Raw genomic sequence first — 26,681 nt, forward strand, 5'->3', positions numbered from 1 at the left:
GAAAATCTGGGACAAACTTCAAGTCACTCATGAAGGAACCACCATAGTAAAAAAGACCAGGATAGATATGTTGAACAGAGAATATGAAATATTCTCAATGAAGGAAGAATAATCAATAGATGAAATATTTGAAAGATTCAACACCATCATTGTTGGCTTGGATGCTATGGGGATTAAGTATCCTGAATCTGTGCTTGTGAGGAGAGTCTTGATATGTCTCACAAAAGAGTGGGAAACAAAGGCATTGATAATATCTGAGAGTAGTAGTCTTGATTCTATGACATATGATGACTTGAGAGGAAATTTACTTGCTTTTGAAAACACTTATTTGAAAAAAGATTATAAAAGAAAAGGAATAGCTCTCACATCTGTTTCTAACCCTCTGGATGATGAATCCAGTGACAACTCCTCTGAAAATAAATTTGTTTTGTTTGCCAAAAAATTCAGGAAAATGGTGAAACTCAAGGAAAGAAGCAAGGGAAGCAGCTCAAGGAAACAAAAGAAAGATTTCAGCAAAGTGATCTGTTACAACTGCAAAGAGTATGGACATTTCAAATCAGATTGCCCTAAGTTGAAGAAGGAGGAGAAGCCGAAGAAGGAAAAAAGCAAAGGACTGAGGCTTCTTGGGAGGACTTGGAAAACGACTCAGAAGATGATGAAGAATCAGAAACCAAGTCTCAACCATGCCTCATGGCAGATCACGTTGAACAGGTAGTATTCCATAACTTTGACACTGAAGATCTTCATCTCATGATAGACTACCTTTCTAAAAAGATTAGATGCTTCCTAACTGAAAACCAAGATCTTGAATCACAAATTACTATTCTTAAAGCTGAAAATGGTTTTCTCAAAGATAAGTTAAGGGAGGCTAAAACTGCTGTTGAGCTTGTTGAAGAAAACAAGCAGTTAAAAGCCCAACTTAAGAGTTGTGAATTCCACCATTCTGTAACTGCCAATCTAAAATACTTTGAAGAAAATGACTGGCTGCATAAAGAGATAAGAAGGCTTAAGAAAGACTTAGCCAAGTTTACTCAAAGTTCTAAAAATTTAAATAAACTATTGGCTAGTCAAAAACCTCTTTATGATAAAACTGGATTGGGATTTTATAAAACTGAAAATTTTGTTGAGAAACCTTCTTTTGCTAACATGGCCTCATCTTCAAATGATACAAGATTTCAAAACCCAACAAGCTTTAGAAAAATAGCAACTCCAAGGTTCTGTAGATTGTGCAATAGGAATGGTCATTTTCCCATTCAATGCTTTTTTATTGAGAGATTGATTGGAAACAAAGTTTGTAAAGTTGTTTGTGATTACAATGGCTTGGGACAAAGGAGATGGTTTAACGTTAAAGGATCCAAAAAGATTTGGATACCTAAGGTCACTTGAGCTTATTTTGTAGGTGTGCCTAGCATCCAAGCGAAAGGACAATATGTGGTACATGGATAGTGGATGCTCTAGGCATATGACCAGAAAGGAAACCTTCTTCATTAAGCTTAATGAATATGATGGAGGGTTTGTCACTTTCGGTGATAATGGAAAAGGAAAGTTAGTGGCAATAGGCAAAGTTGGTAAAAGCTTTTCTTTTTTATAAATGATGTTTTTCTTGTTGATGGTTTAAAACACAATTTGCTAAGTGTAAGCCAATTATGTGATCTTGGATATGAAGTCATCTTTAGGAAATTGGTTTGTTTAGTTATGTATGAAAAAACTGAGAATATTTTGTTTGAAGCTAAAAGATGTAACAATGTGTATGGATTGACTCTTGAGGATTTAAAAGATCAAAAAGTAAAATGCTTGACCTCTATTGAATCTGAAAAATGGCTATGGCATAAGAAATTGGGTCATGCAAGTATGTACCAAATTTCTAAGCTTGTTAAGAAAAACTTAGTGAGAGGAATTCCAAATATTAAATTTGATAAGGATATTACTTGTGATGCTTGTCAATTAGGCAAATAAGTAAAATCCTCTTTTAAACCAAAAGATGAAATTTCTACCAAGAGGCCATTGGAAATGTTACACATTGATCTTTTTGGTCCAACTAGAACACAAAATTTAGGAGGTAAACATTATGGATTGGTAGTGGTGGATGATTACTCTAGATTCGGTTGGGTACTTTTTCTTGCTCATAAGAATGATGCTTTCCATGCTTTCTCAACCCTTTGCAAAAGAATTCAAAATGAAAAAGATTTGAAAATTGCCCACTTAAGAAGTGATCATGGAAAGGAATTTGAAAATAAAGTTTTTGAAAAATTCTGTGATGATTTTGGAATTGCCTATAATTTTTCATGCCCTAGAACACCTCAACAAAATGGGGTAGTTGAAAGAAGGAATAGAAGCCTTCAAGAAATGGCTAGGGCTATGTTATGTGAAAATGAGGTTCCAAAATTTCTATGGGATGAAGCTGTGAATACAGCTTGTTATATTTTGAATAGGACTATCATTAGAAAAGGGTTAAAGAAAACTCCTTATGAGTTATGGAAAGGAACCCCTCCTAATCTTAAGTATTTCCACATTTTTTGTTGCAAATATTTTGTGCTTAATAATAAAGAAAATCTTGGTAAATTTGATCCAAAAGCCTATGAGGGAATGTTTGTTGGATACTCCACCACTAGCAAAGCATATAGAATTTACCTCAAAGATCATAGGACCATAGAGGAATCCATACACGTTTCTTTTTGTGATACTAATTCAATTTTCAGTGCTCTTTTAGATGATGATTCAGGTAGTGAAGTAGAAACAAGCCATCAACCAAGTCAAGAAAGTCCCAATGCTGTCCCAAGTGAAGAACCTGTCCGTCTAGTTTTGTCTCATCAGGATGGAGGAGACATTTCAGTTTTGTCTCCTGAGCCAATCAGAGATTCCAGAACAGACCAGTCAGCTGAAGCTCATCAAAGCTCAACCTTACTCCGAAAACCAAGAGAGTGGAAGTCCATAAAGGGTTATCCTCATAATTTTATCATTGGTGATCCCTCTCAAGGTGTTACAACAAGATCCTCAACCAAAAAACAATCCGAACAAAGCAACTTTGCTTTCTTGTCTCAAATGGAGCCTAACAATGTGAAGCAAGCTCTTGAAGACCCCTCTTGGGTCAAGGCCATGCAAGAAGAGCTAGCTCAATTTGACAAGAATGAGGTTTGGACACTAGTACCTCATCCGAATGGTAAGAAGGTAGCGGGTACTAAGTGGGTTTTCAAAAATAAATTGGGTGAGGATGAAAAAGTTGTTCGTAACAAGGCTAGATTAGTGGCCCAAGGTTACGATCAAGAAGAGGGTATTGATTTTGATGAGTCTTTTGCTCCGGTAGCAAGAATGGAAGCAATTAGGTTGCTTCTTGCCTATGCTGCCCATAAAGATTTTAAAATGTTTCAAATGGATGTCAAATGTGCTTTCCTTAATGGCTTTATAGATAGAGAAGTATTTGTGGTACAACCCCCCGGTTTTGAAAATAAAGAATTTTCAAATCATGTTTTCAAACTTTCAAAGGCCATTTATGGCCTTAGGCAAGCTCCAAGAGCTTGGTATAAAAGGCTTAGTGCCTTCTTATTGGAAAATCACTTTCAAAGGGGTACCACCAATACTACTTTGCTTATTAAGGAATCTAATGATGATATTCTTCTTGTTCAAGTTTATGTGGATGATATAATATTTGGATCGGCCAATGAATCCTTGTGTAAAGAGTTTGGAAAACTCATGACTAGTGAGTTTGAAATGAGTTTAATGGGAAAACTAACATTCTTTCTTGGTCTCCAAATTAAACAAACTCCTAGTGGCACCTTTGTTCACCAAGGAAAATATGCTAAAGAATTAATCAAGAAATTTGTCCTAGAAAATTCCAAACCTATGGGTACACCGATGCATCCAAACACTAAGCTTGATAAAGATGATGATAGCAAAGATGTGGATGAAACACGGTATAGAGGAATGATAGGTTCATTCATGTATCTTACCTCCTCTAGACCAGATATTGTTCAAAGTGTGGGTGTATGTTCAACGTTTCAATCTCACCCAAAAGAATTCCACCTTTCAGCCGTCAAAAGAATCATTAGATATATTAAGGGAACATGTGATTATGGCTTATGGTATCCCAAATCTGATGACTTTTGTGCAGTAGGTTTCTATGATGCAGATTATGCTGGAGATCGGGTGGATAGAAGGAGCACATCCGGAATGTGTTGTTTCCTTGGAAGCTCACTCAATATGTGGTCAAGCAAGAAACAAGCCACAGTAGCTCTATCCACAGCCGAAGCCGAATATACATCTGCCTCTACATGTTGTTCACAACTAATTTGGTTGAAAACTCAATTAGAAGATTACAAATTAAAGATCAATAGTATGCCTTTGTTTTGTGATAATATGAGTGCTATTAACATCTCTAAAAATCCTGTTCTGCACTCAAGAACTAAGCACATTAAAATTAAATATCATTTTATTAGAGAACATGTGCAAAAGGGTACTATTGATATTCAATTTGTAAAATCTGAAGAACAACTTGCTGATATTTTCACTAAACCTTTGTGTGAGGATAGATTTTGTTCATTAAGGAACAGCTTGGGTATGATAGATTTAAATTCTGTTGATAATTTGTGATTTTTGATGAATCTGTTGGTTTTATCTCGTAGGAAACCAGGAGACAAAATTGAGGACGTGATGAATTGGCATTGATACAGGGGGAGACTGATTCGGATATTAATGATCATGGGCCCCACCTAATCCTCTTTGACCTCAGTCATAACCCTGGCCCGTTTTGAGTTCCTCAATTGTTAATCATATCTTTGTTGGGAAGTTATCATATCAAATCTTGTAGGAAGGAGTAGTTGTCAAATCATAATCTTTTCTCTCACCTATTCCCTTGATTCTAGGAGCTAACCTCTCTTTTTAATTTTAAACTTTCTTCCTTGTTGATAACCGCGTCATTTAATGGTCATTAACCACATAACCCTCTCTCTCCACTCAGTATTTAATGCTCTCATAACCTCCTACATCTCTCCAACCTATTCGGCCACCCCATCATCTTCCCTCTCCTCTCTTCATCTTCATAACATGGAAAAGAAAGTTGCACCCAAGAGAAGTAGCCGAACTCCTTTACCAAAAAATCCTCCATTCACTTCTACTCCTCAAACACACACTCATATTCACATACACTCAACATCTTCTTCATCCCCTTCACCTTCCTCCAAGCAAACCGAGACCATGAGAAGAAAGGTCATTTCTCAGAAAGCTTCATCCAGAAAGAAGATTGGGAAGGATAAAGAACCGGTTGTGGAAGAAGAAGAAGAGGAGTCTCAGTCTTCTTTACCTCACTCATCTCCAAAGAAATCAACTCCTCATGCTTCTGGGCGCAGTTCACAGCGTGCAAAGAGTTACGTGCTTCGTAACACCAGGGAACCACCGAATTTGGAATCACTTGATTTCAAAAATAAGTACAACAAAGGTCACTCACACTTTGATCTAGCCAAATTTAACTCATACGCTTCATATGAATTTCATAATGAAGTCCTGAAGAAGCGTCACTTGTGTGCATCCAACATAGTGCACTTGGAATCTCTTAGTGCTAAAGGCATCAACTTTGTCTCTCTCTTTGAAAATCTGAAATGGACTTCTCTGTTCAATATTCAGAAACCTGTGTATCCAGCCTTAGTTTGTGAGTTTTATGCAAACATGAGGTTTATTGATGGTGCAATACATTCCTATGTCAAGCGGGTTCATATGTCCCTGAACAGAGAAACAATCAGTGCTGCTTTGGGATATGTTGATGAAGGAGCCGCTGCTTATATGACGGGAAAATGGGATTTGCAGGTTCGAATCTCACTCCAGATTGCTTTGAATCAAACTTGCATAAATTTCTCTGCTTTAGATGGCACGATTCTGACCCACAAAGCTCTTGGTCCTGAAAGAGCACTTCTGCACAGAATCATCAATCACATTCTAATGCCTCAGAGTGGTTCATACCATAGAGTAACTATCTGTGATACTTTGGTACTTTTTGCTATTATTACTTCTTCTCCTATCTCTTTTGCATATCTTATGGTGAGACACATGTGGGAGTGTGTTAGAAGTGACAAAAAGGCTAATCTTCTTTATGGAATCTTTCTTACATGCATCTTTGGATATTTTAATATTGATCTCACTAATGAGGATGTAGAAAATAAAGTTTCCACAATCAAGGGAGGAAGAGTCTCGAGCTCTATGAAAGGCACCAAAGGAAAATGTTTCATGCTATTTGAATTGTCTGAAAGTGATCTTGAGAGCCACCCACATGAGCCAACAAAGATTGAGGATTCAATCAAGGATGTACTCACTGAGTTCTCAAATACGTCCAATCTAATGGTGCAATCTTATAAAACAGCTCGCAAGCAAGCATATGAAAATGAGAAAGCTTGGATTAAGTGCCAAGAAAGAGTTAACCTGCTGCTGCAGAATTTTGAAAAGGAAAAGGGTGCAGACGAAGATGATGAATATGGCTCTGAATTTAACCTATCTGATGATTGATCTAAGTTGACATTTTTTAACTCTGTTTCTGTTATGATATTTTGGTATTTTGTATGCTCTTGGATACTCTGGACCATTGTTATTTTGTTAAACTCTTGGATATTCTGGTTCTGATTCTGTTTGTTTGCATACCATTATCATGTGTTTTTTGCAGGTTCCCCATTGATGACAAAAGGGGGAAGAAAAGTTAAAAAAAAAATTGAAAAAAATAGGGGCTGAAATCGTTTTGATTCATGATCACTCCTGTGTATAAGTTGTATGTTCCAATGGTCATGCCTTATGACTTATGATCTGTTGTGTTGAAATATTTGCTGTATTATCATTATTGGAACTTAGTTATGTTTTGATAATTCCTTTGTGCTTTGATATGTTGAATGAATGTTGGATAATTTTTTACTCTGATATAATTCTGCTTGATTGATAATATTTTTCTTGCTATAAACTGATATTTTTTTATCTGATATGATTGCTGGAAAATGTTGTCTATTTAATCAAATGATTTGGCAGTAAAATTTTTGGGAATTATCTAATGTGTTTTTGGTTACTATGTACTCTGTACTCAAGCTTTTTGTTTGTTATTGAGCAGAAAATCATTTATATAATAACATATTAGTTTTGTCTATCACTTTACTTTACTTCTGCTCATAAATCAAGCTGTTCAACATTTTAAAATTCCATATGTTGAATACATGGTGGTTATTAGCTTGATTTTAAATGTTACAAGTATTGCTTCCTTTGGTAAAATAGCATATATTTAGGGGAAGTTATGTAACAGTTGAAAAGGGGGAGGAATTCTAATTTTCAAAGGGAGTACTTTTAATCCTTACTCTTTCCATTTCAATTTTTAATAATATTTGGCATCAACGGGGAGATTGATGAGTTTGGAAAACTTGAAATTAAATTGATGATGATCAAACATTATTAATATAATTAATTACAAAAATTATTAATTTGAATTTTAATTCATATTTGCTAATTAATAATTTTTGTTGCTTGCAGATTTGGTTTTGGGCTGAAAGAAAAATTAATAAGCCCAATGTGAAGTTAAAATTTAGCTTTGGTACAAAAATATTTTTTAATCATTATAGCTGAATCAATGCTTAGTTAGATGGGCCAGATTTTGTTAAACAAGCCCAAATTAATATTTGCTACTAGACCAACAAGGTTTGGTCCGAATTGAAAAGAAAGGGGGAAGAAGCCTTGCATGTTTAGTTCGGTTACCCATTCACTTTGGTTATGCAATTCAAATTTTGATTTACTTGGATTTAATGCAAGCATTGGAAATATGAAAGAAAAAGAGAAATTGATTTGATTGACATCATGCATTAATATCACTGCCACCTAGCCAAAGGGAAGTGAAAAACTTAATTCATTTCATTCTCTCTCTTAGTTTCATTGAAAGCATTTCAATTTTCTCCCTTTTCTCTCTCAAAGTTTCGGTCACATCCATAAGAAAAATGGAAGCTAAGGCAAGTTATCAGAAGAAAAAAAGAAGCTAGAAGGAAGCATAGAGCCATAGTGATGATGGTATCAAGAAAAAGAAAATCAAAAGTATGGTGTAGCTGATATCTTTGCCACTTATGGTAAGAAGTGGTGAAGAGGACTCAAGCTCTCCATACTCAAAAATGAAAGAAGATCCACTTCGGTCAGAGGAAGAAGATCCCTTAGAAGCATGGCTCGTCTCTACTTTTGTTCAACTACTACAGGAGGTAGCTACTATAGCTACGTGGAGGATGAGGCAGAAGATAAGAGCAGGAGGAGCTTTCAAGCATCAAGGACTCATCAAGGGTTAGGAATCCTTTTTGGAGAGCAAGTCAAGTTGGAAGGTCCGGATTGATGAAGCTTGGTGAGAAGGGAAGACCCAGAGGTAATTGCATGTTGGTTTAAGCATTCAGTTTCCTCTCCTCTCTCTGGCCGAAACAGTTTTTGCATGAAGAAGAAGAAGTTGGCTCGGTTCAACAGTTTCAACTTTGGAGGCTTCCCCTTCTATAAATAAGGGAGAACAGCCAGGGCTTGAGACAAGGAGTTAAGAGTGCAAAGCACAGAGTTCTCATAGCTACCCAAGCTAACAGAAGTTCTTCTCCTTCAATGTATTTCATGTTGTATTTTTCTGTTTAGTTTTGTCTGTCTTGAGTCTCATAGAAAAAGACAAACAGTGAGGTTTGTAAGAAAAAGCCATAGAGCGGAAAAAGGCAAAGTATACAAAATTAAAAGAAAAAGCCATAGATGTCCTAGAGGTCCTTTGTACATCTGTGTTGTGTTTCATGATTCTGTGGGAATCCCCTTGCAAGTTGGGTTAGCACTTAGCAGTTGAAAGTTTGGTAGGTGACCAAGTCAAGTTCAAGATTGGGGATAGATTCTAGACTTGTCCTAGATAGGAAGGGTAGTTCCTAGGGAGAATTGGTGTATGTAATCATGAAGATTATAGTGAAATTCCATCATTGTTGTGATGGAGATTGGATGTAGGCTGCACTGCACTTAGCAGTTGAATCAGGATACTTCTGGGTGTGATTTTCTCTCTCTACTCTACTCAAATTCTGATTTTGTTCGAAGGAGACAAAATTAAAAAATATCTCCTCATTAGTTACGAGACAAAAAGAAAAAGTCTCTTGACCAGTGACGAGACAAAAAGCAGAAATATCTCATGAAGCGCTTTAAAAAGGCAGCAAATTTTACTCAGCAAAAAAGGACTAAGATTAAACCCCCTTCCCTTAGTCACTGATAACCATCAAATTATTTGTTATTCTTATTTTTTTACTATTATTGTTACTGCCAACTTCTCACCTTTAAAGACCTTTAAATTTCTCATCTTCCTTTTTTATACTTGTTTAATAATCAAGTTGCACAGGGTTTGTATTTTATATTTTAACTTATTCGAATAATTTGTATGTAACTAAAAAGAAATGAAAAACAGGACACAACAGTAAAAGCAAACTAATAAGCACCCATATTACAAGAGGGTGAAAAGCTTGTTGAGTGCTTGGTTGAACTTCCTAGTTCCTACTATTTGTGGAGGTGTGAAAATACATGTTCAACCCTGGCTACATAAAACAATTACTCAATTAGAGAAGATGTTTCTTGAGAAGCTTGTTGACTGTGGTATTAGAACAAATCGACACAATGAGTCAAGAGTGAAAATAAATATTTTGAAGAACCAATACTTTGCTATTCTATGTTGAAATGAGAGGTGCCAGTGGCTTTAATTGGTTGAGATGATAAGAACAATATAGTTGTGATTGTAAAAGAAGTTTTCAATGATAGAAGCATGTAACTTTGAAATTTTTACTAGCAAAATTACTTATGAATTTTTTTTTTTATCATTTCATGCCTAATTTATGTTTTTTGGTTGGTAACAAATGCTAAAGGCCTTTACAACATCATGTTTATGTTCTTTTGTTTCATAAAAATAGACGAGTAAAAAAAAAAGTAATAAGTAATAACTGTCATTCATAATTTCGTATATATATTAGAAAACACCATTAAATAGATATTCCGCCAAATAACATTCATTTACTACTCCTACATATTCATTTTTGTATATGCTTTATTTTTTCTTTTTATTTATCTTTTGTAAGTTTTTTTTTCTTTTTGGAATAACAAAAATTATTGAATTTTAAATTTTATAATCATACAAATTCTGATACTATATTATAGAATTTTTTTTTGTCAAAAACTTAAATAGATAAAAAAAAACAATACATAAACAATTATATCTAATACTCATTGGTTATTAATACTATTGAGAATAAAAATTGAGAATGTATCTAAGTTGACGTAGACAAATAATGACCATGTGTCATGTTTCAAAACCTCACAGAGGAGCTGCGGCCAAACTTGAGAAATTTTTTTGAGTGGCTAAAATGTTTTTTAACGTAAAATATATAATAATAATAATAATAATAATAATAATAATAATAATAATAATAATAATAATAATAATAATAATAATACAACTAAGAATTTATTTGAGTGAGTTTTTAAAAAAAGATTTTAGTGATATTTTAAAAAAAATTTTAAAAAATAAAAGTAATTTATGTTTATATATTTTATGTAAAAATATATTTTTATCTAACAATTATGTTTGGTACGATAATGTAAAAATACTATTTGTTTATTTATGATGATAAAAACATATTTTAAAAAAAACTTTAAAAAATATAAATTGTAACTTTTGAAAAAAATATGTTTTTTATTAATTTTTCTAGTATTTTTATTAACTTTTAAAAAAAATTAACAATTTGATGACATCCAAACAAGTACTAAATTAAAATTTGGTAAAAAAAAAACTTTTTCATTAAAAAAAACTTAATTTTCAATTCTTTAATAAAATTTGTTTATTCCTTAAAAATCTTTATAAACATAATATTTATTAGTTAAATTCATTAAATTATAAAATATTTTAATATTATTTTAAAAAAATTATATTAATAAATTGATATGATAAATATTTAAAAAAATATTTCTTCATTTTTCAAAATTAGAGTGAAAACTAGAAAAAAAATGTAAAACTATATGACATTGTTGAGAATGAAATTTGAACCTACATACCTTTAAAGAAAAATTCTAACTCTAATAGATTAACTAAATTAATTACAAAGACACTTATATTGTTACGTGTTAATTATTAATTTTTACACACTTTGGAAGTTATGGGCTCTCATTGTTTACTTAACTGTTATTGATAAGGAGTGACGCCGTGGAATGAATGAATATGCTTGAATTGTTGTTCGAAATTGATTGTTTAACTTCTCAAGATCAAGATCTGGGTAAAGAGGATCCTTATTATTAGTAGATTATTTTCTGGCCGTATAAGTATAGCCTTAAACAATGTTGATTTTAAAGATGTATTATATTTATACATAACAATGTGAGCTTAATTGTTGAATTTGGTTCGTTATTTTGTTTAGTTCAAATAATGCCAAAATGTCTAATATTGTTATTTTTTAATTTTGTTAAAAATTTAATTTGTCCTATAATTATTCAACATTATGTTAGCAATTAGAGATAGACTAATAATGTGTTCCACTAAAGAGAAAGTATGAAAATGGGTTGTCATTTAATTTTCGTTAGTAGCGGCTTGTCCATTTAGAAAAAGGACAAGGTTATAACGGGCATTTACTCTCTAAATTAACCACTTTTCACTTGACGGTGGGGTAGAGCTTCACTAACATTGTAGATTTGTAGCATAACCTTGAAAATCTAAAGCAAGCTTGCTCAAAAAAATGTGTTATGCAACGACCTTATCCATTTTATTTACAGGTAGGTCTGTGGTTTCATCATGTTCTAATTATCTCTTTTCGATTGTCATCACATTCTTTAAGCTACCAATAAGACATATTGTTAAAGCAAATTAATTTTTCCCTCTTCGTTTTTGCTCAGCTTTTCTTTTGAGGATACGTTGGATTGCTTCGGTTTCGATTCCGAGTTCCAATTGCTACGCTTTCGATAATTCTAGTCATATTGTTGATTTTGTATCCTTCACTCCTAATGCACTGAAAAGCTTTTCCATTTCGATTAGATTTGCATTTTATTGGATATTGATAATGGTACATTGGTCATTTCAGGATTTTGATTTGGCTGTAATAATTAGTTATCTTGTTTTTGTGTTTGTGGATTGTTAATTTGAATGTCAATTTTGTCTATAAATTTAATTTAAATATGGTGCTAATGTCTAAGGAGATATAGATATTATAATATGGAGTACCAATTCTTGATGTTTTATCCATCTTTGGAGAATCAACGAGCGTTAACTTGTTATCTTATTATTGATCCAATTCATGATTTGTTGTTATTACTTAACCAATTTGATAGAGTAGCTGGATTGGATACCTGTTTGAGTATGATGTGCAGGTATGTAAACCACTAGAATTTTTTAGTTTTAATATCTTTTAGTTCTACACTGAGTTTGTCTACAATAGTATCGTTTGATCTATATAGCCGACTCCATCCAATGGGATAAGGCTTATTGTTATTTGTTGTATCATCGGTATTTGTTGGTGTTATCAAATATCAATAATATGATGAATGCTTTTGTTTCTTTGTTAAATTTTCTTTCTAGCCTAAGAATTCTAAATTACTCACTTTGCATTAGTGCAGCAAGATACTGACTTAGCGGTTCGATTCTGCAAAGACGTCGAAAGCAGATCACAAACGGTAGTCTCTATATTTATATGCTTTCAGTTTGAAGTACTTATCTCGTGTTCTCAAAGTTTTCTATTTTTTACTCTTACATACATCCTTAGTTCCTTTTCTTTCACTCATAAAAATGGATTTTGGAAGATTCTTATCCTCTTTTATGTCTTCCTCCTTTGAAGTTATCTAGTTTGTTTTAATTTATTTAAAAAAAAAAAAACATTAGTAGAAAAAAATATTCAAGATCCATCTCTTTAATTTTTTTAATAATAGGTTCAGGCATGCACATTATTGTTACCTTGATATGTTTCACATATAAGTTAATATATGTAAGACTCTTCAATTCTCAAACACTTATTTGGTAAAGCCTTCAATAGTCATGGATCCTTGCTTAATTTTGAATCCCAATATGGTTATAAACTGAGATAAGTATATATAATTGTGGCGAATAATCCTAATTTAGTACTTGAAATTCTTGTTTTATAATTTTTATTGTTAGCTGACGCCCAAGGCTATTTAGGGATATGTTGATTTTGGTCGATTTGACAACTACTTTGTTGCTGGTATAGGCCAATTTGATTTTGTTCAAGTAAGTTGTTACTACTTATTTTGTTTTTCGGGAAGAATAGGGCATACTCCTTAGATTTCTAGTTATTTATAGAAGGAAATTATTGAATTTTTACTCCCTACTTTGCTTTTTGTTCTCCTCTTTTCTTGTTCTAAATAATACAGTAAATAATATATGATTACACTGGTTAGATCCACTTAAACTAAATAATACAGTAAACTTTTGCTTTTTGTTCTCCTCTTTTCTTGTTCTTAATACCTTCTTTCTGCTTTCTTGAATCACTTTATTAATGTGTAGGAGTTCTATAGCGGTGACTTGATGGGTTGTGAGCAAAGTTATGATAAAATGGGACGAACCGCGCAGGTTGGATTTACTCTTGAACTCCTTTTTCTCTTTTGGTAAACTACATCAAAGACTCAATATAATGGAAATAGTTAAAGTGGTTTTCTCATGGAGAAAGGGGTTGTGAATATTTTTTATTGTGTGCATACGTACAAGTCTGCTTCTGTGTTTATTCATGGAACATGTATCTATATCATTGATATGCTACAGGCATTTTCTCTTATTCTCAATTGTTTGGAACAAACGAGTTCTGGATTCTAGGATAAATTGTTCTTTCTTATGTGGTCTATGTTTCTTCCTTATGTCACGTTTTTCAGGTCAACATCATCTGTGGGAGTTGTCCGAATGGACAATGCAAAGGTATGATTGTGAATCTTTGAGAACATTTCATTTGATTATTTGTACAATGCACAATCTTTGTGGATCATAAATGTGTTTTCAAAAGAACACGGTTTTTGAAAAACAAATGCTAAAGGCTTTTAATGATTCTATTTTTATTGTTGATCTTAGTTGTTATAAGATCTTCCCATCATTTGTTGAATAATATTCACTAATATCACAAAGGGATTTACATGCTTTGCATGATTTATCGTTATAGGATGTGGATGTTATTTTTGTTTATTTGTAACTTTATGTTATCTAGTTTGTGATGTTTTCTTTTATTATTATTGTTTTTTTTCTAAAGTTCAGAGTGAAATTCGAATTTGAGACCTTTAGATGATGATTGAGAGATTATGACATTTGAGTTATAGTTCGTTGGCATTATTATTGTTATTTTTATTGTTATTACTGGCAGATGCTTATTAGCTTTTTTTACTGGCAGGTCGTCCTGGGTGCATATGTAGTGTCACTTATGAATCAAAATGCAGGTTTTGATGATTTAACTCATTTCCAGCTGTCATTTTATTTTAAAATACCACTCCTGTGTTTCTTTCATTTTTTCATTTTATTTCTAAGGATAAACTACCAAAAATATACCTAAGAGATACTTACAAAATGTTGCAACGGAGCCACTTTGAGAGTATAACTCATATATTTGGATTTTGTCAAACTAATACTATCTTTGGATTGCTTTTTTATTGTTTTCATCTTTTGTGATTATTTTTATCAACACGTAATTCTTTTCGTGTGCAACTTTTTATATTTTTCGCACTCCTATACATATTCCAATTTGGCATTAATTTCTACACCATAGATTAGTATATGTATCATGATGAGGTTTAGAAGCTTGTTGAGTAAAGCACTAATTTGGCCATGATCTTTACTTATAGGAGATAACTAATGATTTTTATTACTAGTCTTGGTTTCCATTATTAGTGTTGTTTTCTGATGTTTGCAGTTGAAGTATGACCTTTAAATATGACAATCTTGATAATTGCCAGAGTTTCAGTTGAACTTGCTCTACCATGTGAAAAACCGGGCCCACAAGTATTTCAAGGCTTCACAGTTGGTTTTCATCCACGATCATGGGAAATTGTGAGTATATCTACATTATTAATCACAAATCTTGTAATCATATTAAGAGTTTGGATCCTCCAAATTGCATTGGAGCTTTACTCTGGTTGTGTGTGTATGTGTGGGCACGCGCGTGTTAGTGCGTTTGAATATGTGTTTAAATCCTTTGACTTCTAAGTTGACGAACGTGATTTGATGCTTAGAAGCTTGTGTATTTAAATTTGATCTTAAATTATAAGTTTTCGATTTGGTTGTAGTAGAAAGCAACTTTTGGATTATTTTGTTGTCAAATTAATTGAAGACCAAGTTGATGAAAAATTAAACCTCTCTTGAGATAACAAAAATAGTTGGTTTAGCATGGGTTACTTAGCTTATTATATCACTTATTGAATTTTTCTTTTTTGAAAATTTTAGGTTTATAATGGTATGACACAATTTGGATTTGAGAAATCCAACCGTGATTTTAGGTCAGGATTACGGATGCTGCCATTCAGTGTGATTTCATAGCCAAAGATTTTCTTTAATTGTTATATTAATGTTATGCTATGGTTTCCTTTCATAGCTTTCATGCAAAGCAATCCCAGGTAGTTCTTTTTATGACTGCAATAGCTTCACACTCATCCTTGGTTCAAAAGCCAAGTCTAAAGGTACTTCTATTAGTGTTACTAGTATTACCACAAGAACTATTATTATTGATTCGATCCGACTCATTATCCGAGATCCATTCTGAACCGGATGGATCATTGTCTTTGCTCATGGTGCTGGCTTCTGCATTACCATTATTTGATTGTTGCTAATTAGGTTCGTCCAGAGAAAGGCCTGGAAGTTAAATTTTCTGGATCTGCCAACCATGGGAAGCCTCCTACAACTCTGTCACCTACAATGTTGATTGTGGATTGGAGATGTATGCTAACAAATTTTTTAGGATCAAATTATGTTTTGTGGAGTATATGTTTTTAAAGGTTAAATTATTCTTTATAATTTTTCTAAATTTGTAATTAAGTTTTTATACTTTTAAAATTTTCAATTATATTCTTATAACAGTTTTAAATTTGTAATTAAATCATTTTTAACAGTAAACGTTATAAAAATATTTTTATTTATCTCACATTACTAGCGAATATATCTCAATATATTCTGTTAAGTTAAACGTTTTTAGAACAGTAAAGATGTGATTATAAATCTAAAATTCGTATAGAGACTCAATTAAAAATTTTTAAAGTATAAGGACTCAATTATAAATTTAATGTAACTATAGAGACTAACAAAATAATTTAATCTTTTTTAAACTTTCACTTATTTGCACCTTTTTTTTTTCAGGTGAAGTAGCCCGTGATACTCCATATGAAGTTAATATAACAATCCCAATTAAGGGTTATGAGCCTATTGAATTTGTGCTTACAAAATTCTGTGGTGAGTCATGATAACTTTTCTTAGATGTTATAAAATTTTTTGTAATGCAACTAGGTATTCTTTAAATATTATGATAACTTTTCTTCGATGTTATAAAATTTTTTATAGTGCAACTAGGTATCTTTTAAATATTATCTTTTATTTAGCTTTCAGAGAAAAGAGAAAATAAAAAACAAGTAACTCTCCTGATTTTTTTGAACAACTAGAACATAAAAGTGGGTATTTAAATTAATTAAATAATAATAAATTTTTAAAAAGGTTGACTAAAAGTTAAAAGTTAAAGGACAACTAGCATTTCTCAATCCTTTGTTATTCCTCTTGTTCTTTAAATTCATTCAATTATCAAGAAGCTCTCTTATCTTTGGATCTTACACTTTCCAATGGTATCATATTATATTTTTTCTTTAATTTTTGTTTGTTCATTGTCGTAGATTATACACAGGAAGAAAGTGAAGATGCCAGAAAAGGATGGGCAATATTTGGGGTGCTATCTTGCATGTATAATAATTGTCTTGTAATGTATATACATGTTAGTATTTTGTTATTATTTTCTATACTTGCATTCAATATATGGAAACTTGTTATTGTGCAGATTCTTTGTCTCTTCAACACTTTTTTGTTGTGGAGGGTTTATTTACAAGACAAAAGTGGAACGCCAGGTCAGGATTTTTCTTTCAGTTACAAGTTCTATCTCTTCTTAAGATACACAAAACTTAAAACTTATGTTGTATGTATTAACTTTTTGTAGCGTGGAATTGATGCATTGCCTGGCATGACAATCCTATCTGCATGCTTAGAGACAGTGAGTTCAAATCCTCTACTAATGTTTATTGATTTGTTAGAACTTTGACATGAAATTAATTAAAAATAGATAATGCTAATCTTGCACATTATTATGGTAGTGGTTAGGTCAATGATGATCATCACCAAATTAGTATTTTTTAGGTCTGAGTTCCTATTGTACATGACACCCTAGACATTTATAAAATAGAGCAATACCTTAAATCAGTTTCTAAGAAATTTTTAGTGAGACATTTTAGTCTTTAACAACTTTTAACCAGTAAATAATTCTTCAAATTTTTATTTTGTTAGACAAATCAATTCCCATATAAGATTGTTTGTTTTTATGAAGGAATTGACATGAAAATTTTAAAAAATTTTAAGGATTGTTCTATCTTTTATTAAATAACGATAGGGACTAATTTGTCAAATTTTGATATAAAAATTTGACGTGAAAATTGATATGCCTAATAAAATAAAAAGTTAGAGACTAATTTAGTCATTAAAATTTGTCCAAAATTAAAATATCCAACTAAATTTTTTAAAAACCGATTTGGGGTGTTACCATATAAAATATGGATTAGGTTAACTTTGATTTTCACCAAATTTGGTATCATTGCTTCAAAAGAAACGAAGTTTATACTGGATCTTGGGCACTTCAAAAGAAATTAATAGCAGTTTCCAAGTTTCTAGAAGGTGTTTCACTTATTCTATTTTCAGATCCATCTAACATATCTTGAATGTTTGATGGAAATAGATTAGCGGAGCAGGACAAAGATACATGCAGGCAGAAGAACAAAATAGTGCCTTTGGTGGCGAACCCTCCTGGGGCCCGCCTCCTAGTTCTTCTCAAGATGCATGGAAACCAATAGAAAGAAGATATGGGGCCATTTGAATATTGGATTGGTGTTATTCAATTTTTTTTTTTTTTTTTGTTGTATTTGAAAGTCCCCTCATTGATTTATCTAGCTTTTGGGATATTTTCCTACTAAAAGTTTCACTTGGACTAAGCTAGATTTTATGGAAAATTGAAGGTATCTCATTTCTAGTGGGCAAATAGAAAAAGAAAAAGAAAAAGAAAAAGAAAAAGAAAAACAAATAAATCAAAGAAGGTTGGGAAGCAAAAAGGAAGAACGAAAGAGAGTTATAGCATGAGTGTAGCTGCGATATTGCCATTAACGTATTCTCAGTGTGTTTATTTTATGGTAGAGTTCAAATTGCATCATTTATTCATGTAATTAGTTTGGTTTGTAGGATAAGACTTATCATTGTTACTAATAATTGATTGAGGCCTGCTACACATACAAGTCTTTTTGTCTTACGAGTCTTATAAGTTGGCACAAATCTAACAAAACACACGCATTACACTCCCACATTTAAGAGTAAATAAACGTACGTTATTCAACCACTTCTTGTTTCCAAAGCGCACTACTCACTATGCATTATAAACGACTCTTCTTCTTCCTCCTCCATGAAAACGAGTTTCTTGCCAAATTTAAAGATAATGGAACTTTAGAAATACACCCAAACGATTACAGAAATACACCTAAATGGTTACAGGAATTCACCCAAACGATTATAGAAATACACCCAAAGAATTACAAAAATACACCCAAAGGATTACAAAACTATACCTAAAGGATTTAAGAAGTACACCTTATGCATAATTCAGAACTCTTTCTCTTTCTCTTCCTTATCTTCTGTTGCTTCTTCTTCTTCAAAAACGATTTCAGAGCTTGATGTCAAAAAACAATGGAAATCGAGAATAACGAAAAAATAAAATAGAGAGAAAAGCATGTAAATGAAGAAGGAGAAAGAGAATGCAAGAAACAAAAGAAAAGAAGAAGAAGAGGAAGAGGAAGAAGAACGTGCAGAAAGAAGAAGAAGAAGTTGCAGTGAAAATGTGCAGTACGGTTCGAAACGCGTTAATATAAATGACTTATAAATACTTGTATAAGAAAATGGTTGTACGTGAAGAATTATTCTAATTGATTTACTGCACAAGCTAGTTATAATTCACACTGAATATGTTATGAAAAAAGACTTGCATGTCATTGATTCAGAATGTCCTGTTTTTTTTTTTTTTTTGGTGTGAAGGTGCTTGAAAATTTGAGTAACTACACTTGCAACTCCTTTGGATGTATATAATGAACAAATATTTTAAAATAAGTCAATCAAATTTGTAATAAATGATAAAACTTTATACCATCTTTTTATTGGTACCATGATAGTAGCTGAATCCCTATAATTTATGGAGCTCCCTTGGTTGAGGCACAATTCACCTTATTTGTGTTCTTGCGATGACTAAATCTAGGGTCTTAGCTCCCGTTTCAAGTAGGATTGCAACCATTGAGATACCTCTTCTTTTCCGTTGTGGATAGCAAATAGCATTTGCTAAACATGTTGACCAATTCAATAGTTGAACGCCTTTCTAATGATCAAATCATGTATAAGGTTTCACTTGAAGTCCCCTTACAAATGAAAAAATAGTTAATAATGAATTTAATGTGAGTGTTTATTTAATAATTCAAATTGAAATACGTTAATATGTATCTTCTACTTATCAAACTAGCAATCTCTAACATCATAGGAAATCTTTTGTATCTACGCTAAGCTGTGTCATACATCAGCTTGATGACCTCCATCATTGCTTGGTGTAGGGACAACATTATTATTAATAAGTAGAAAACTAAATATATATATAAAAATAACAAAGACAAAATTATTAAACACATTTAGATTACAATAACAAGAAATTTTGTAATTTTTTCAAATATAATAATATTTATCCATTGAGACTACAAATGCATGCAATGAATATAAAAGTGGAGGATCTGTGACTGGAAGTAGTGGGGTTGTATCGGTCTATGGAGTATGGAGGAGTGGACGAGGTAGAAGAGTCTACTCTGGTGGAGGTATAGGCATGACCTGGCGAAAATTGGCGGATTAAGAATTTGATGTAAGAGAAACGTTGTAAGTACAGTTCTTAACCAACAAAAATCCGCTTATCAATTTAGAAGGGTTGTCGCAAAATTAGAATTAAAATATTGGGAGTATGAATCTCAGGTCGTCTCCCAACGAGTTGCAGAAAGATGTGCTATTTTATCAATCAGATGTTTTCAAAAATGGTTTTGAGTTTGGTAAACAGGAAATTAAATCAGAGAATTTATGTAATTTAAATAAAAATCTTGACCGGGAGTAGATTAGTCGGAAGTCCTATTCTTGTTGGAATTCTCCCAAGATCAATTGATGATTGAAGGTTGTTCTGCTTAGTTATCCTTTACTAGGTAGAGGAAAGTCAAGCAAGTTGGAAAATAATTTCTATTCACAAGTCCTAATCCTCTCCCTTGGGAAGGACTAATGTCAGTGACTAGAGGGCGATCCAACAATAAACCCAATTACAATTTTTCTCTTGAGCGTTCCAACTCAAGGTTCTCCTTTTAATCATCTCCCAATCAAGTTATGGAACTACTCGCTCATTATGAATGTAAACTTCACAAAATAAGAAAGAGAAATAAAGAGAGACATGATAAATAATAATAAAAAAGATCAATTAAAAATAAAAATAGTTCTTATATTAATAAATTCTAAAAATAATCCAATAGTAATTATGAATAAATTAAGGACATGGAAGAGTAAGTGACAAATAAAGAAAACAAACTAGAATGATGAAGTCTTGGCGGAGGTAATAACTCTTCTCAATATCCCAATCCAAAAAGCAATAAAAACGAAATTCTAAGAACTATGAATGTGTAGAGAGAAAACCTAGAGGAGGAGTAAAGTTAGATCTAAAACTAAAAATTGTGCGGAATGAATCTCTCTGGTCTCTGCATGTTCTGGCTCTAATCTGCTTTTCTGGGCCGAAAATTGGGTCAAAACAGGGCCCAAAATCGCCCCCAGCGATTTCTGCAAATTCTGCAAATCGCGCACGTCACGCGATCGCGTCATCCAGCGTTTCGCCTTACCACGCATGCGCGTCGTCCACGCATTCGCGTCACTTGTGCAGTTTCCAATCCATGCGTTCGCATCAGGCACGCGAGCGCGTCACTGCAATTTCTCCATTTCGCGCGGTCGCGTGAGCCATGCGTCCGCGTCGCTTCTCGCTGGTCATCTCCTTAATTTCTTGTGTTCCTTCCATTTTTTGCAAGCTTCCTTTCCAATCTCCAAATCATTCATGCCCTGTAAAGCCTGAAACACTTAACACACGGATCACGGCATCGAATGGAATAAAGGAGAATTAAAATACATAATTAAAAGTCTCTAGGAAGCAAGTTTTCAACCATGGAGTAATTTTGGGAAGGAATTGTAAATACATGCTAATCATATGAATAAGTGGGTAAAGAATTAATAAAACCACACAATTAAACACAATATAAACCATAAAATAGTGGTTTATTAACTTCCCCACACTTAAACATTAGCATGTCCTCATGCTTAGTTGAAGGAGATAAAATAAATGAGTAGGAACATATAAAGCTCATGCAATGCAACGCAACCTATACATATGAATGCAACTATATGATTCTTGTTCACTTGGTTAAAAGTAAATAAGCTCTTCAAGACAATCACAAATCAAATTCCACTAACTCAATTTTTATACAGTAAGAACAGATAAAAATGTAAGAAGGTAGCTCATGAAAGCAGGGAACATAGAATTTAAGCATTGAACCCTCACTGGTGATGTATGTGCACTCTAATCTCTCTAGTGTATGGGGTAATCACTCTATCCTTCTCTAATAATACTTTCTAATTTTTGTTCTTCACCTAACCAATCAACAACATTTAATGTACCAATGCAAACATCATGAGGTCTTTTCAAGGTTGTAATGGAACCAAGGTAAGGGTAAAGGTACATATATGGCTAAGTAAGCTTATAAATTGAATCTTTAATTAACCCAAGCTTTCCCTAACACACATATATGTATTCTATATAACTTAAATTTCATACCTAGCTACCCAAAATTTTTCTTTCGCATTCCATACTCATGTATCAACTTTTATTTTAATTTTATCATATATGCATTGATCTTTGAATTTTAACTTGCCATTGGGGTAATTTTGTCCCCTTATTTATTTATTGAATGTTTTTTTTTAAACATAAAAATAAACATAGCTTATCAATGCACATAGATTTTTAATTTTCTTTTATAGTTTCACATGAGTAGGTACCAAATTCCCATTATATTATCATGACACATTCCCTTGTTATCTTTTGTTCCCACAATTTTCTCATACTTAATTAGTACACAGTTCTATCTTAAGCTAACCAAAGATTCAATTGGGATATATAATTATTTTTTCGCTTAAGGTTAGTAATGTGGTAAAATATAGAACAAATGGGATTTAAATGCTCAAAGTGGCTAACAAAGGTAACTTAAGGGGTAGGCTTAATTTGAATAAGTGAGCTAAATAAATAATGGCCTCAATCATATGCAAGCATATAAATATATTAAACATTGGACATATAGGATGAAACAAAATATAGATTACAATCATAGAGAAGTAAACACACAAGAATAAAATAATTATGGTCAAATAATGTAACCATGTATTCAGGCTCAAAGTCTTACGGGTTGTGTATTCTTAGCTTTTTAAACTATGTTCCAAATACATCTCCAAGCAAATTTAACATAAAAGTTTTGATTAAAATTAGTGAAATTTTGTTCTAAAAATAGGGTCTTAGAAGAAACTTATTATCTTTTCAATCAAGTAGAACATGCATGCAACTAACCTATTACTATGCAATTTATCCTATTCTACAAAAGAAAAACTAACTAAATATCCTATTTTATTGGTGTTAAGGAAGAAAAATTACCTCCAGAAGTCAGGTACTGACTGACCTCCCATACTTAAGGCTTTGCACAGTCCTCGGTGCCATCTGTCAAGAACAAAGGTGGACTGGTAGCAGCATCTCCACAGTCGGGACCGTCATGGCTCCCTGTGCTGGTGAGTGAAGTGGAGTCCGGGGTGTCTGGATCTTTGTATTTTTCCATAAGTAGCTCCTTAAGGTATGTGAATCGGCGCTTGTTACGGCGCTCTCTTAGCTTTGCTTTCTGTTCCTGCCGATCCAACCTTTCAAGTATCTGATGGAGCAATTGGTTTGTTGTAGGTGCTTGTGATGTTGAAGGAGAAATGTCTTCGGCCGGTTCAGTAGGTTGGCTTGTAGTGGCTACTGTAGGTCTGATATATTTCCCGTTAGGGACGTATTGATCATCCCGTGGAAGCATGGCTTTGGTGTCCCCAGCTCTGTAGGAGACTCCGGCTGCTGAGACGAGATCTGAAATCAGGGCGGGAAAAGGTAAGTTGCCCGCAATATGTACATGTCCCATGGCATTCCGGATGTGTCTTGGTAAGTTTAGAGGCTGGTCTGTAAGGATGCACCATAGTAAAACAGCCATGTCTGCAGTGAAGGAGGACTCGTGAGTGCTCGGAAAGACGTAATGGCACATAATCTGTGCCCATACGCGAGCCTCCAAGGTAAGTGCAGAAGCCGATATTCTCTTAGGGCGGGAACGATGGTATCCAAAAATCCATCTGCTGCCAGGTTGTGCAATAACTCAGAGAACAATGTCCCAGTCAAATTTGTACGTCTGGCGCTTGAGTGCGGCCTCTTGAAATGCGTCCAGTCCTTCTGGAGCAGGGAAAAGATCTAGAGCTCGTTGAATGGCCTCTTCTGTAATGGGGATTTGCTTCTAACGGACATAGACAGATTACAAGGTTGGCATGTGGAAATTAGAGTAGAACTCGACTACCCAGGAAAGATTAACCTGTCGTGGCTGTCTCTGTAGGAATCTCCATTGTCTTCGTTCAATTTGCGGCTCAACAAAGGTAGCAATATTGGGCGGGAGGATAAGAAGATATTCGTTGTTGTAACTCCTTTCTGCCAGGATGGGGAACATCTGCTCACAGTAGCGATTGGGAAATCGCGCAGTGTCCTTTACTGGGAAGGCTTTCTCTTTGTCATCGACCTTTATAATCCTCTTAATCTTTTTGTTCCTCTCCTTGCTGGTGGTTTGGGCGTAGCTTTCTCTTTTCCTTTCTTGGTGGCCATCCTGAAAGAGTAAAGAGAAGGGAACTTTGTAAAATTGAGGGTCAGAGCAAGAAAGAGAACAGGATATGTGGTAATCAATGCACATTAGAAACAAAGGATGTTGGCACATGGTCATGACTACATGTGAAAATCATCAATGAAATTATAGCAAGTGCATATGAAGACAGTCAAATGCAAGGTGTTTATTGGCATGCCGGCAAAGGCATGAGTAGCATAGATCAAGCATTCAATGTCCAAGTTAGATTACCAAGTCTGCCAAACTAACAATCTGTTTGTATTGACAATTATATTTAACTAATAAAATATAAAAAAAAGGGTTTTGTGAAAAGCAAGCATTTAGAGTAGTAGATTAAAAGAAATCTAAAATTAGTGCACAATGCCATACGAGCGTTTTCACAAACACATAGCATGCATGGTAGATAAGCTATTGAATACACTAATTTGAACATGCAAGCAACCCTTTAGAAAGTAATATATAATTGTCAAACAATTCCTTGAATAATCCACAAGCAAAATATAGAAGATAATGACCCAAATAAATTTCCAACACCAATTAGAAGAAAAAGAAAGAAAAAGAAAACATGGATAATGAAAGTAAAAAGAAAAAGTAAACAAGAAGAAAACATAAAAATAAGAAGAAAAATAGAAAAGTAAGAAGGGATGAAGAGAAGAAAAACCTTGATAATGGTGGTGAGAGAGAGAAAGTAGAAAGTGAGAAAGAAGGAAGAAGGAAGAAGGAAGGAAGGGGAGAGGGAAGAAGAAGGGAAAAGAAAAAAAAGTAGGATTTGGGAGAGAAAAATATAAGATATTTTGGCAGATTTGGATGAGTTGTGCGGCGCGAGCGACGCGGACGCGTGGGGTACGCGTTCGCGCGAGTGGCGCGAGGGCAGCCTTGCGCTTGCACAACTCTCTGTTCGAAACTCCTTTTGCCAAATTTTTGGGTGACGCGATCGCGTGGGTCATGCGATCGCGTGAGTGGCCATACTTTGAAAAGGACGCGAACGCGTGGGTGACGCGTTCGCGTGTTGGGGCTTGTGCTGCTAGCATGGTTCCAGCCCCACTCCAGCCTAACTTGCTGCCAAACACCCTTTTTTTTACGTCAATTTTCAGGGCACGCGTTCGCGTGGGTGACGCGGACGCGTGGGAGGCATTTTTCCCACATGACGCGGCAGGGACGCGGTCGCGTGGGTCAATTTATGCCAAAGGTACGCCTCTAGCCACGCTTTCGCGTGACTCTCTGTTCAACCTTATTTTCTTCCCAACGCACATATGACGCGAACGCGTCGGTGGCGCTATCGCATCGCGTGCGTTTTTTTATTTTTATTTTTATTTTTTTATTTTTTTATTATTATTTTTTTTATGATATGCAATATGTAAATACAGATGCAAACTATAAGCACTGGTACTGAGAAGAGTTATTGATAAAGAAAACTAAGAGATAAGAAGAAAGGAACGATCATACCATGGTGGGTTGTCTCCCACCCAGCACTTTGCTTTAACGTCCTTAAGTTGGACGCTCCACTAGCTCAGTCTTCTGCTGTTGGTGGATCCTCCAAGAGGAAGATCTCTAACTCCTTGTTTTTCGTCACCTTCTCACCATGATATAGTTTTAAGCGATGTCCATTAACTTTGATGAATTCAGATCTTGAAGGATGACTTAGGTGAAAAACTCTGTACGGTTCAGCCTTCTCTACTCTATATGGACCTTCCCATCTTGATCTCAAATTGCCTGGCATGAGCCTCAGTCTAGATTTGTAAAGGAGGACTAAGTTCTCAGGTTGGAATTCTCTCCTCTTGATGTGCTTATCATGCACAGCCTTCATCTTTTCCTTGTACAGCCTCGAGTTCTCATAAGCTTCTAGGTGAAGGCTTTCCAATTCTTGCAGTTGCAACTTCCTTTTAGCTCCGGCTTTTTCAAATCCCATGTTGCACTCCTGTACTTCCCAAAAGGCTTTGTGCTCTACTTCAACTGGGAGGTGACAGGCTTTTCCATAAACTAAGCGGAAGTGACTCATCCCAATGGGTGTCTTGTATGCTGTTCTGTATGCACAGAGTGCATCTTGTAGCCTGGTGCTCCAGTCTCTTCTATGAGGTTTGACTATCTTCTGCAATATATGCTTTATCTCTCTGTTTGACACCTTGGCTTGCCCATTAGTCTGAGGGTGGTAGGCTGTTACTACTTTATGAATTATCTCATGCTTCTTCAGTAATCCTGTTAGTCTCCTGTTACAAAAATGGGTGCCTTGATCGCTCACGATTGCTCGTGGTGATCCAAAGCGACAAATAATATGGTTTCTAACAAAGAAAACTACAGTGTTAGCATCATCAGTGCGGGTAGGAATTGCTTCCACCCATTTAGAAACGTAATCTACTGCTAACAATATATAAAAATAACCATTAGAATTTGGAAATGGACCCGTGAAGTCAATGCCCCAAACATAAAAAATTTCA

At 33.9% G+C, this 26,681-nt stretch overlaps 1 protein-coding gene across 2 annotated transcripts; it reads left to right on the forward strand.

The window, feature by feature from the left end:
- The first annotated feature begins 11,603 nt into the window (after window positions 1-11,603).
- LOC112720340 (uncharacterized) lies at window positions 11,604-18,269 on the forward strand. Of its 2 annotated transcripts, XM_025771247.3 has the most exons (17): window positions 11,604-11,748; window positions 11,869-11,960; window positions 12,301-12,339; window positions 12,586-12,642; window positions 13,142-13,210; window positions 13,487-13,552; window positions 13,849-13,891; window positions 14,355-14,400; window positions 14,914-15,007; window positions 15,401-15,453; window positions 15,549-15,633; window positions 15,788-15,890; window positions 16,307-16,399; window positions 16,831-16,897; window positions 16,992-17,058; window positions 17,148-17,201; window positions 17,937-18,269. In XM_025771247.3, exons 1-17 carry the CDS (start codon window positions 11,712-11,714, stop codon window positions 18,072-18,074), a joined length of 1,203 nt encoding a protein of 400 aa, XP_025627032.2. In that variant the 5' UTR covers window positions 11,604-11,711; the 3' UTR covers window positions 18,075-18,269. The 2 variants fall into 2 exon arrangements, with proteins under 2 accessions (XP_025627032.2, XP_072064135.1); XM_072208034.1 differs by lacking the exon at window positions 13,142-13,210.
- Window positions 18,270-26,681: the final 8,412 nt, after the last annotated feature.

Source organism: Arachis hypogaea, chromosome 11 (genome assembly GCF_003086295.3).
Source record: "Arachis hypogaea cultivar Tifrunner chromosome 11, arahy.Tifrunner.gnm2.J5K5, whole genome shotgun sequence".
Classification (NCBI taxonomy): domain Eukaryota; kingdom Viridiplantae; phylum Streptophyta; class Magnoliopsida; order Fabales; family Fabaceae; genus Arachis; species Arachis hypogaea.